Here is an 11,820-nt window from a genome sequence, read left to right on the forward strand (position 1 = left end):
ATCAGCTTCACTGATCTGCTCTGGCCTGCTTTGTGCTGGGCTGGGGAGGACATCGCCCTACTGCAGTTTTCCTGACCTGCAACAGGAGCAGGGACAGAGGCAGCTCTCACCCACGTGGAAGAGGCACCTCAGACCCTTGAGGAGTATGAGCAGCTTGAGAACAGCGTTTTTCTTTCCAGCCTGAGCTGCAGTGCCCTGGCCTCAAGCACACTCATCACATAAAATGCACTTTAGGCTAAAAGCGGATGCAGAAACTGGACTGAATGGGGTTAGACAGAAGCCCAGGAAGGCTTCAGCGAACGACCATGTGCTCAGGGTGTTATTGGGATAGCATTAATACAGCACACGTGGTCCCGCGGCCAGAGGAAATGGCTGGGGCCTTCCCTAGAATTGATGACTTTATCCCTTGCATTTGCACCAACCTGCTGGCGGTGGCTGGCTTTGCTTGCAGAAGCAGCTGTTCTTCCTCTTCTGGTGTGTGTGCAGAGCCCTGCGTCAATAGGAAAAAAAAAAAAAAGAACAAAAAAAAGGCGCTGTTGATTGTTATGTGCTCCTGTTCATTCAAGCAGTGCTTGTCATGACAGGGCAGTAGCAGCGTCTGGTTGTCCTTTGACACCAGCCCTAACTGGGTGGAACAGAAGAGAGCACCCATCCCTTCCTAGAGCCAGCAGCTGTCAGAGAGGGCAGGAAACAGTGACGGGATCTGTTCATGTTCTTGACCTCGCCAGTCCTCCTGAGGGCTGCATGTGGGGAAGAGAGATGGAAGGATTCCCTCATGTGCAGGACATGCCTTGCTAAAGGACAAAGATGACAACTACCATACAAACCACAGTTAAATGTGTTTATTAAGTAAAACCACTACTTTATAGATGATTATGCTGCATATAGATGCAAATCTGTGCTCTTTATAGTAAAGCCGAGTATTTCTTCACCTAAGCTTTAATAAAACTACAGTTTCATTTTGCAGACTAAAAGCTATAAACTACTAGTAAGTTATGTGCATGAGTTGCTGCACTGTATTCAGGATTAATTCTCCATTTTGCTCTTCGGTTCCTTGTAAATCTACCTGCTTTTCTCCAGTGTTAATCTGGAATTTAACCAGATTAAATCCAGACAGAATTGGCACAGCACTTATTTCTCTGTTAGCTCTGACTGAACCTGACTTCGCAACTCTGTGGCTTGGTACCTAGAGGCTTGATACCAAACCCTGGAAGTCTGTCCACACAAGAGGACCATTTTAACTAGCAATAAAACATCTGTGAGACCTACGCTTCTCTCGAAGAAGGAGGAAAGGAATGGAAGCACTGATCAAAAAGAGACTCCCACAGTACCAGTGTAATGAAACATCCTTCCTGGAAGGGTAAGAGATTCCACGAGGCATTCAAGGAAGCTCTAGTGAAGAGAAACAATGTGCAGTGGGATTTCAAATAGTCCTTCTGTCAAAGGAAAACCCTGAATTGTTTTTTTCTCTTGAATCGAGCAAACAGCATTCCCAACTAGGCACAGGACAAATTGGAAGATGACAAAGGGGAAACATTTCCGTTTATTTATTCCTCTTTAAAATGACTTAAAAGCAAATTTAAAACACTATTTAAAAAAGAGAGGATTCAAAATATCAAGAAGCTGAAAATAAAACCATGAAGGAGGCATACAAGGTTAGCAGAACAAAGAAAGCATAGATAGTATAAAATAGATTTACAGTCTCAGTGAACAGCAAATTCATGGTGCCCATGTAAACGGAACAGCATGTAATACTGCCCCTACCCTCTGGAACACAGAATTATTTCATCATTTTTACTAGGAGTCTCTGGCTTAAAAAGTCACCTTTCTAAAAAATGCCATGATAGGAAGCATTTAATCAAACATGTCCTCAAACATGCGTTGCCCCATGGCTATGTAAAGCTCTTTTTCCTCTGGTGTCATCTGGGCCACCAGCTCAGGGCGCTGGCTCACTTGGCTGTATGAATGTGGACGCCCAGCCACTGTGACAGTGGGGTCTTCTGCCACCACCTCAAACTCTTCATCCTCATCCTCATCCTCCAGCCCGTACGTCGTGGTGGCCGTAGCGGGAGGGCGGGGAGGGGATTCCTCCTCCGACTCGCTTGTCTCACTCTCGGAGTCACTAGCGTTGGCACCGGACAGAGGAGCGGCACCTCCGACTGTGACTGTCGATGCTGAAGGTGTCTTCTTCTCGTGGATAAGCAGGGCACGCATCACCTCCTCATTATCATCCAGAGCTGCTCGGCCTTCCTCACGCTCCTGGAAGGCATCCAGATCCCGGCCCCCTGCAAAGAGACACAAGGGAATGATCGTTTTCTCACAGAGATCCGGGTGACGGCCCTGAAGGCTTTCTGGACCCGTATTAATTACTGCCACTGAGCACACTTGGCCAAGTCACACCTGTTCTCTACGCCAGCTCTTTCTCCCTGTTAAAAGACAAAGACATTTATGTTTTTAATCAAGACAGCAGAGCAGGCACCTGGAAGAGACCCCCAGGGAGGTGGGCAACTCAGGTGCCCCTCAGTTGGGATAATGTGCTTTTCTTACTGTGGGGCAGAAAGCAGTCCTTGGGACCTAAATCTGGGCTTCCAGATACCCAGACTACGCACCTTACGATGACACTTGCCTGAGATACAGTAAGCAGCTTGGTGTTGTTTCACAGATGAACAAGCACAGGCCTTTTTTGTCCTTGTTTTCAGGTTGAGTGACCACAGTTTGGAGGATGTGCGGTGATGACCAAAACCATGGGATGTTGCTGGCACAGATAATACAGATTCAAACCCAGGCCCTGCCCTGCTGAGCTCGCCATCTATAAGGATTAAGATGGAGAAGCAGATGTCCCTGCCTATGGCACGGGGATTGGAACCAGGTGAACTTTAGGGTCCCTTTCAACCCAGCCTGTTCTACGATTCCATGATTCTATGATTCTATGAATCCGGGCAGATAGGGAGTATGAAGAAACCGTGTGTCATAGACCAACATTTTTTTACATGATATGGAGCGACAGGATATGGGGTAATGGCTTTAAACTGTACGAGATTTAGATGAGATGTAAGGAAGAAGTTCTTTGCTGTGAGGATGGTGAGGCACTGGCACAGGTTGCCCAGAGAAGCTGTGGCAGCCCCCTCCCTGGCAGTGTTCAAGGCCAGGCTGGACAGGGCTTTGAGCAACCTGGGCTAGTGGGAGGTGTCCCTGCCCATGGCAGGGGTGTGGGAAATAGATGGTCTTTAAGGTCCCTTCCAACCTAAAACATTTTATGATTCAAAGCAGCTGTGTCTGGTAAGCTCGTACCTACCAGGCAGGAAGTGAAAAAGCTCATTACAGGAACATGGTGGTGGTATCGATCTATCTCATGAAGCAGATGAAGCTTACAGCCTGCAGCTAAGTGGAAGACTGCATTAAAACAGCTCCTCTTGCTCTCCAAGCCGAAATGTGGCCCAGCCAGTCTCTCTGGCTCCTTACCTGGACCTCTTATTTGACAGGGACTACAGTTTCCCAGCTGACAGACACACGGCCTGTGCACCCGTTCAGTAAGCTTGGCTGTACGACAGCTGGGAGGGTCTAATGTGGCTTGGGTAGGTGGGGTGTCTGCAGTTCACAGATTCAAAAAGAAAATTCTGTTCAAAGAGCGGCATTCTGCAGAATACTTTTCCTAATCTTGTATTTGATGAGAGGACTGTGACTTCACCCAGCACCAATAAACCTACAGGGAGTATGGGAAAAAAAGAAGAGAAAAAAAGAAAAAAAAACAGAAAAAAAAATAGAATACAGAGAACCTTATGTCAAAATACGGACTAAAAAGAAGGACAGACTCCCCGTGGCCAACTTTGTCTCTTGCACCTAAAGGTGCTGCCTATGAACAACTGCTGGAGCTCAGGTGATGACATTCTGCCTTCATACATTAACGCCACTTGCCTGCTTTTCCAAGACCTGGACCCTTATGGTTTCAGCACTACATCCAGGCAGCTGGCACGCAAACCTTTCCCCCGAGGGTCAAAAATGCACTGGTTACTTTTTGCAACTTGAAATTAAAAAAAATGGCGAAGAACAGGTAAGCTAAAGAAGTAAGTTCTGCACTAAAAGCACTAAAAGCCAGGGGAATTTGTGGTTGCTTCTTTCCTGTGTAAAATAAAGGCCAAAAGACCCACCTCTGACTTCATTGGACTCACGCTTTTATTGTAAATGAAATTGTAGCAATAGGTGATGACTGCAACTGCTATTATTAATGCAGTGGCAAAATTCCTGCAAGAAAGGAAGAATCGAAGTGTGTGCTGGCAGCCTAGAGCTCAGCTTGTTCCTTGTGACTGTAGCGCATAAGAGGCCATTGAAGAGCATCTCTGTGAAATAACATCCCAATTTATCACACAGGGAGCTGTGAAGCAACAGCCTGGAGTAGCTCCATGAAGTCTGCCTTTGTGGCTTTCGAGTGCGGATGTCTCTTGCTTGCATGAACTGTTCCTGCCAGATCCAAGCAGTGAAACTTCTGTCAATGGTCCCAAGTTTCTGTTCTCCCTGTTTAAGTCACACAAGAGCTGCAGAAATGTGCTGCAGCAGCAATTTCAGGCTATTTCCATCAGCCCCCACTCCCATCGTCAGTGGTGGAGGAGGTTAAGCCACTGTGCTGTAAGGAGATATACTCCTCCTTCACATCCTTCAGTGGCATCTGAGAAACAATTATACTGTGTACACCAGAAGTAATTTCAAGGAAAAAATTCAAAATTACAGGTGAACTGAACATCTAGCAGAAAAGCTGGGTGAGAACTCACTATGGCTGGTGAATAACAACAACATCTGCCACACACCGCAGGAAGAAGTTGTTTCAACCACCTCATTTTATTTAATCTATTTGGAAAAATGTTTTGGGATTCATGTGGTTGAAAGATGTTACATGCAAACAGGTTCATCAGATATGTTCGGACCATTACATCACATCCATTTGCTTTACTTGCGGCCCCTCTCTTCACTCCAGCCTCTCTCCTGAGCACTGCTATCTTCTCTTCCTAGGACATGAACAGTTTTGGTCTATAATCTTCAAATTACTTGGAAGATTGCATCTATTGATCCACTCCTGTAAAAATCTTCGTAAGAAGTCTCTATTTCCTATTTTTAGTGTGTAAGCTTAAATAGCACACGTACCCAAACAAAATGTTTCTACTAATGACTACAAGATCTTGGCTACTGTCTGTGGCTATTGTCTATGGACAATAAATAAAAATAAAAGCAAAGATAATGAGAAACAAATAGAAAGTGATAAAGACTCACCTGCCATGGTTACAGACTTTTCCTACTGTACTTCAAGAAGCTTTATTTCTGACATATTCTTCATATAAAACACATTTTGAAAAACAACTGGGAAGGTGGCGGCTGGGAGCACAAAACCACTGCTGGTAGATTTGGTAGGCTTCAGAGTCACTGAATGTTAATAAATGTTACTTTTCAGCGGTGCTCTATTAGGGAGGCAGCTTTCTAGGTGAGACTGAAACACCTTCAAGGGCAATAAACTCTCAAGGTGGAAGACATAACAGATAATTAACATTTTAGAAGCCCATAGACAACTGCATGGACAGCTCAGCTTTACTGACCTAGATTTCAATTCTGGATTTAATAAATTAGGATTTTTTACATCTCCCTACACACATCTCCTTATGTGCTTTGCACGGCAGAGGGGAACAGACAAAATCTGTAGTGCAGGGAGCAGCAGCTGTACACACTTAGGGGAACGTATTTTTGACAGTACTCTAAAAGCATCACATAAGCAAAGCAATACTTCTGGTCTGTGAATTTTCTTACCATCTTTGATTTCATCAGGGTCATAAGCCCCCTGCACTGTGCTCTCCCGTAGCCAAATTGGTCTTTCTTTGGCTGGCTTTCCTTCACTTGCAGACTTGTTAAGATCCTCCTGGTCCTCCATGCTGATGACAACGTTCTGGGTATACAAGTCCTCATATGATGGTCCTTTTGTAGTCCACGCTTCCCGATGGTGTCCACCTGCAAGGCCAGCTGCTGTCCCTGAACCAGCACCAGCTGCACGCTCCTTGCTACATAAAAGTCAGAAAGAGAAAAACAGAGCACTCAGAACAAGCGCTTCCTTGGCCAGCATTGCGACACTTAAACTATGATTAATTATCTCCCATGATCTGCACAAAGAACTTGCATTCTCATTTCTAACATGTGGTGCCAGAAATTTCCACACCAGCTTGCTGGTTTGGGGAACTTGGAGATCTCTCATGGAAAATCCTGCATGAAGCCGTGGCAACTTTCACAACAGACACTCAAAAGAAGAGGCAGCACTAAAGCTGCTTATGCACTCACATAAAACCAAACATAAAATCTCAGAATGCCCTAAAATTAAAGCCACAGCAGCCAAACACAGTCAAACAGTAATGTCATATTTGGAAAAGCAGCAACTACGTACTGCATTAAAAGAAAATACTGAAGTTTAAGCAAGTCAGATTGTAGGCCCAGAGACCCAGCATGCTCAGATCTGTGAACTGTTATTAATCACAGGACTTGTGAAGGAGTTAACTCCCCACAAAAAACCCACAGTTCGAACCATCCCTTGAATGATGAGTGACACTGAACATGCTAAGTCACACCTCCCGTGTTACACAGGAGATCTGTACCATCCACTGACACAGCCTTGGGAGGACTGGCAAACCCAGGCAGAGGAGAAGAAAAGATGAGAGGGCACCTTCAAACCAGAGGACTAGGGCTGGGTGAAGGGCTTTGCATGGTGATGGTGCGTGGGAGGAGAAAAGACAGAACTGTCTTTGTGGAAAAATGGAGAAAGGCAGGCAATGACTGACGCGAAGGGTATGGCAGTCAAAGCCTAGCCCTCCTTTGTTTTTTGAGAGGAGCTGCAGCCAGTACATTTTCCTCCAGGCTCCCTTCTAGCTCAGGAGACTGATAGAGAAAAGAAATACTCCTGCTTGGATCTGATGCAGAGAGGACAACAGGCAGAGTATTTTCTGCATAGCTATGACAATAAGGTCTCTAGCCAGTGCTGCTGCATACACATCGATCAGGAAAGCAGCTGAATGGAATCTCACTGATCTCCAGGTGGGGAAAGCCAAATGTGACCATTCCTCTACTTCAAAATCATATTTCATCTTCTCAGAGAAACAGATGCACTGCAGGCTGCACCCACCCTCAGCCACATAATTTCAGTCATCTGTGGTACCTGTGGCTTTTCCTGGGTAACAGCCCTGCCTGGACTCCTCCTCTTCTCCAAAGCAAATCCATCAGGGATGCTCACAGTGCCCCTGCTCTGCTGCCAGCTGAGCTGACAGAAGTTGTCAGTGAGCATGGCTCAGCCCCTGCTCTTTACCCAACGACCTTTCCTCCAACTGAGAAGCTTAAAATAAGATTGCAGTTGGAGAAGACCTGAGTAATAGGCTATTTTTTAAATTCAGCACGGACTTAACCACTGCTTGATGTGCTAATTCTGCCAGATTTTTAGTGGAAAATATGCAGATAGGTGGTCATCTCTCTTCCCCAGATAAAAGAATATTTATGTGTTCAGATGCAGTTTGGACTGAGGGGTACTCACAGCCTCCCAGTAGTGAGTTTGCTGGGGTCTGTTAGCAAAACACTTCACAGCATCCATTTCAGCATGTGTCCACACACTAACCAGTTCCCTCCTGCAGCCAGCGCAGCTTGGAGAGCTTCACAGCAGCCTTGGATTTCGGGGCAGAAGACTCATGTGCATGTATTGCTTATATAACCTAAGGAACCACACAGAGACCTTCCTCCCAGTGCGTTATTTCAAGTGTTGGTACCTTTCAGCTCTCCAAGACAAGCGTGTGTTCTGTGAAAAGCACCACTCTGCTTCCCACACAATAGCAATCTCTAACTAGCGTTTCCCTGACGATTTTATGTAATCCACTTTCCTCACAAGACACACAATGCAGCTCTCCCCTAAGTTCTCCCTCCCCACGACTGCAGCATGACAGCTAAATACTCAGTAGTGCCAGGATCTGCCTAATAATACTTTTGCACAGAGGTCCCTCCAAGTGTGCCTGAAATGGACATTTCCCCCTACATGGTATCATTTAACAGCAAAACATTTATTCCAAGATGTCAGGAACATTTAAAAAATGAAAGTAACAACTTGAAGAGACACCTACAGTACTAAATACTTAAAGCCATCTACTACAATGTCCCACACTTAGGGGAAACCATCCAGGCCACTTTCTACTTTTAGACTGCAGTGGACTTTGCAAAAATGCCTTGATTTGCCTCCTTTTTTGAGGAACTGCATCTTCAGCGACACCATTGGCAGGAGGCAGCAGCCTCTCAAGGCTACGTGATCAGGGGAACGCTCTTTACTGCAAGAAGAGATCTTGCTGTTCAGCAACTCTGTTCCAAAGTGCAGGATTAAACACCACGGATCAGGCACCAGCAAAAGATGCACGAGTTGCCTTCCGGGCAGCACAGGGCACTCTTAACACTCTCTCTATCTTTGATACAAGATCTGCTTTTTCCCCACTTAGACTCTGCACGGCCATCTTGCAGCCAAAGGCTGTGGCAGCTCAGTGGCCCACATGTGGCTACGTTTGCTCTGATACCCATCAGCTGTTTTACTCTTATGGAAATCCTTTAGTGAGTGGTTAGCTGCCTTTAAAGGCGACATAAATCATCTTTGACATAGCTGAGGTATGGCCCACAGAAACCACACTGTGCAATGGGGAAACAACTTGAAATTTTCATCTCAATCCCAACCAGACTATTAAGAAAAGGTCTTGCTTAATGGGGATAGGTCTTTTCGAAATAAAGCACTTTTTCACTTAGCTGCTCTTAAGAGCTTCAACTTCACAACAGACAACCCGTGGTCCTTGACAGCATGACCACAGAAAACAAATTCTGTGAAGGTTTTTTGTATATAAAATCATTCAATTTTGACATAAGAAAATGGAAGGGTTATTAAAATCCATCTGTTTTAGAAGACCACAGAGAAGTGCTGAGGTAAAGCAGGTTTATTTTGAAACCTGTGGGGCTAATTCACATTTCGCCAAGATCAAGAAAATTAACGGTCTCCTAAAAAGATTTGTTTCCCACGGCAGGTGAATGACAGTTACGCAATGTCAGTGTGGTCGCTTAGAGCTCTAGGTCTCCTGAAAACACATGAAGTTGCCTGTGTCGGTGTAAAAAAAACGATGCAGGCGCTTTGTGACCTTTTCTGTTTGTTTCAGATCACCAAATGTCAGTCTTGTCAGTGATTTCAGACACTCAAGACTCCATAAAAATAGAGGGAATAAATAATCCAGAGTTTGGCACTTTAAAAAAAATAATCTCACAGCAGTGCTTTCATGCAATTAGTTGCTTTGAATTAATAAGAGTTAATAAATAATTAAATCATTGTATGTGCTGAAGCAAGTTGTGTTCAAGTAAGCATTTAAAAAGCCACCTATTTATCCTGTCATTCCTTGCACAAAGTAATTAATCATTTACAATGTTTTTTAAGTATTTAAGAGTCAAGTAAGTGGGTGCTGCTATTTAATCATGGGACTGCACAAGACTTCTGTGACAATTCCTGTGCACAGAAGAGAAAGACTGAGAAATGACTCTCTTTCTGGTTGGGTTATCCCAGTTCTACCAAAACTACAGAAGAGGGTTTTTAAAGCAAAGGCTAGTGATTCAGCTTGGGCATAAAGGCTTCAAAGACTCCACGTATCAGCAAAGACATGTTGAGTGACCTTGGAAAAATCTCTTCCTCTCTCTACATTTCTTGTTTTTCTCTCAGAATGATGAGGATAATCATCTACCTTCTTGGCTAGAAAAAGAAAATCATCTACCTTCTTGGCTAAAAAAAGATTATGAATAGACAAAGAATTTTTTATTATATTAATTAGAAACCATCTAGCCTTTCTCCAGGTTAGCCTGAGAGAAACTAAAAAGAGTATCCTGCTTGCTCTCCCACTAACTAAAGCCAAGTACCCCAAGGAACTGTGGGAATGCTTCCCCTCATGGTACATTCCCCCCTCCGTGTGTTTCATTAATTAATTAATTAATTTTTTTAAACACAGAGAAGTGCATCACATTTCACCACGGCTGACAAAACTGACAGCTCCCCACATCTTTCTGCATTATTTAAACATCATCTATTTTTTTACAGCTAGGAATGTTCTGAAAGAAAGTGTCATCTCCCATGGGTAGGAACATTTTAAAGAGTTTTTGACTATAACATGCTCTCCTCCCAAAAGGAAGAGATGTGTAACAAGTAGAAGAAAATCAGAATTAAAAAATTACCTTTATTATAAGTAATGTCTTCAAACTAGAATGCAAAGTGGAGAACGCAGAGAGCTTTCAAAAGCTCAGTAGAAGCAAAAGGAATAGATGACAGATAAGGATTTGCGAGAAAGATGACAGTGTAGACAGCACGTTCCGAGCTCTGCCGAACAGCTGCAGTTTGCATTTCTGAAATATTGGGGCAAGGGCTTGGTATATGTATGAGTTGCAGCAAGCAGCAGGTAAATTGAGTACTCCACCGTGCAGAAAACTACATGGGGGAGACTGACTAGAAGAACAGTCGTTTGCCTTGTTTAGTAAAAAATGATTACAGCCCTTTGTGTCCTTATAAACCACACACTCCCTGGGGAATCTGTTAGTTGCTTGCATAGCTGGGGATGGACATGTAGGTCCCCAATGCAGCCAGAGGCTGCACAAGGTTTGGGAAAGCCTCACAGCACAGACAAATGCACTACAAGGAAGCAGCACAGCAAGAGAAAACCGGGCACGTTCCCACCTCTGCTTCAGGGCAGGAATCTCCGTGGGTTCTGGTTCAAGGATGTTATAGGCTAAGTTAACGTCTTCCGTCTCACGAAGCAGCGCATAGATGGGCTCGATCTGCTCATTAAATCTTGCCACGAGTGTCCTTGCATCCTTTTTGGGCATCGCCGACTCATCTTCTTCCACTTCAGTCTCGCAGAAAGTACAGCGGAAAGTTCCTAAAATGAAAAACGTTGCAAAGCGTTGGAAGGGAAGCAACAGGCCCGGCTCCTTATGCAACCTTTTAAATAGCAGTGCTTTGCTGTTTTCTTAACTTGAAGCTAAATAGCTTTACCTATTTCGTTTTCCCCCGACAATCCCTTCCCACACACAGTGTACCTGGTTATTGTTTAAGCAGACCACAAAGCAAGCAATACCCAGTTGGGTACAGTTTCTTGCTCTGAAAAGCCCAGGTGGGCTGCAGCACATCTACTGAGACATCTCCGAATCTCACTCTCTCTTTCTTGCTTGGCATTTTAAATGTCAGCTGAGTCTGGGCTCTGATAAAAAGTTCTACAATATACTCTTAAGAATCCAAATATCGTCTGTTTCAGGTGCTTGCACTGGTGTCTCCCAGCCCACGTGAACATGCAAGGTTCACAACAAAACAGGGTGCAGCTTTATACTGCACCAACCAGCCTGCACAAACTGCTACTATAACCATTTTCACTCTGCAACTACTGAAAAAAAGATGGCTGGTCCTTCTTTTTCAGGGCCAAAACCACCCAAAATAGTCATTATAGCACAGTAGCAAATGCAAGAATTTATTCCACCTAACCCTCATATTAACTTATTGAAATTAACAATGGCAAGATAAGAGTTGTATGAACGGCAGTTAAGAATAAGCTCGTTTTACAGAGCTCATCAGGATCTATAAACACAGGTCAAACATAAAGGCAACTGAAATAGTTGCATGGCAATGCAGTTACAAAAAAACCTACACAGCAGGCTTTTCAGTTTCATCGCTCCATCTGTAAGTACGACCCTTGGGGCAGCACATGCACCTTAGGACCTTACCATATGGTCAAAGAGAAGGGAGCAGCACAGTGTAAT

At 44.4% G+C, this 11,820-nt stretch overlaps 1 protein-coding gene across 1 annotated transcript; it reads right to left on the minus strand.

Annotated features, from left to right (window-relative positions):
• Positions 1-1,854: 1,854 nt before the first annotated feature.
• GTF2E1 (general transcription factor IIE, polypeptide 1, alpha 56kDa) lies at positions 1,855-10,946 on the minus strand (the record flags this gene model as incomplete). Its single annotated transcript, XM_009870273.1, has 3 exons — positions 1,855-2,285; positions 5,791-6,038; positions 10,745-10,946. Coding segments are annotated over 3 exons (881 nt in total), but the record flags the coding sequence as incomplete, so codon positions are not given.
• Positions 10,947-11,820: the final 874 nt, after the last annotated feature.

Source organism: Apaloderma vittatum, unplaced genomic scaffold (genome assembly GCF_000703405.1).
Source record: "Apaloderma vittatum isolate BGI_N311 unplaced genomic scaffold, ASM70340v1 scaffold2545, whole genome shotgun sequence".
Classification (NCBI taxonomy): domain Eukaryota; kingdom Metazoa; phylum Chordata; class Aves; order Trogoniformes; family Trogonidae; genus Apaloderma; species Apaloderma vittatum.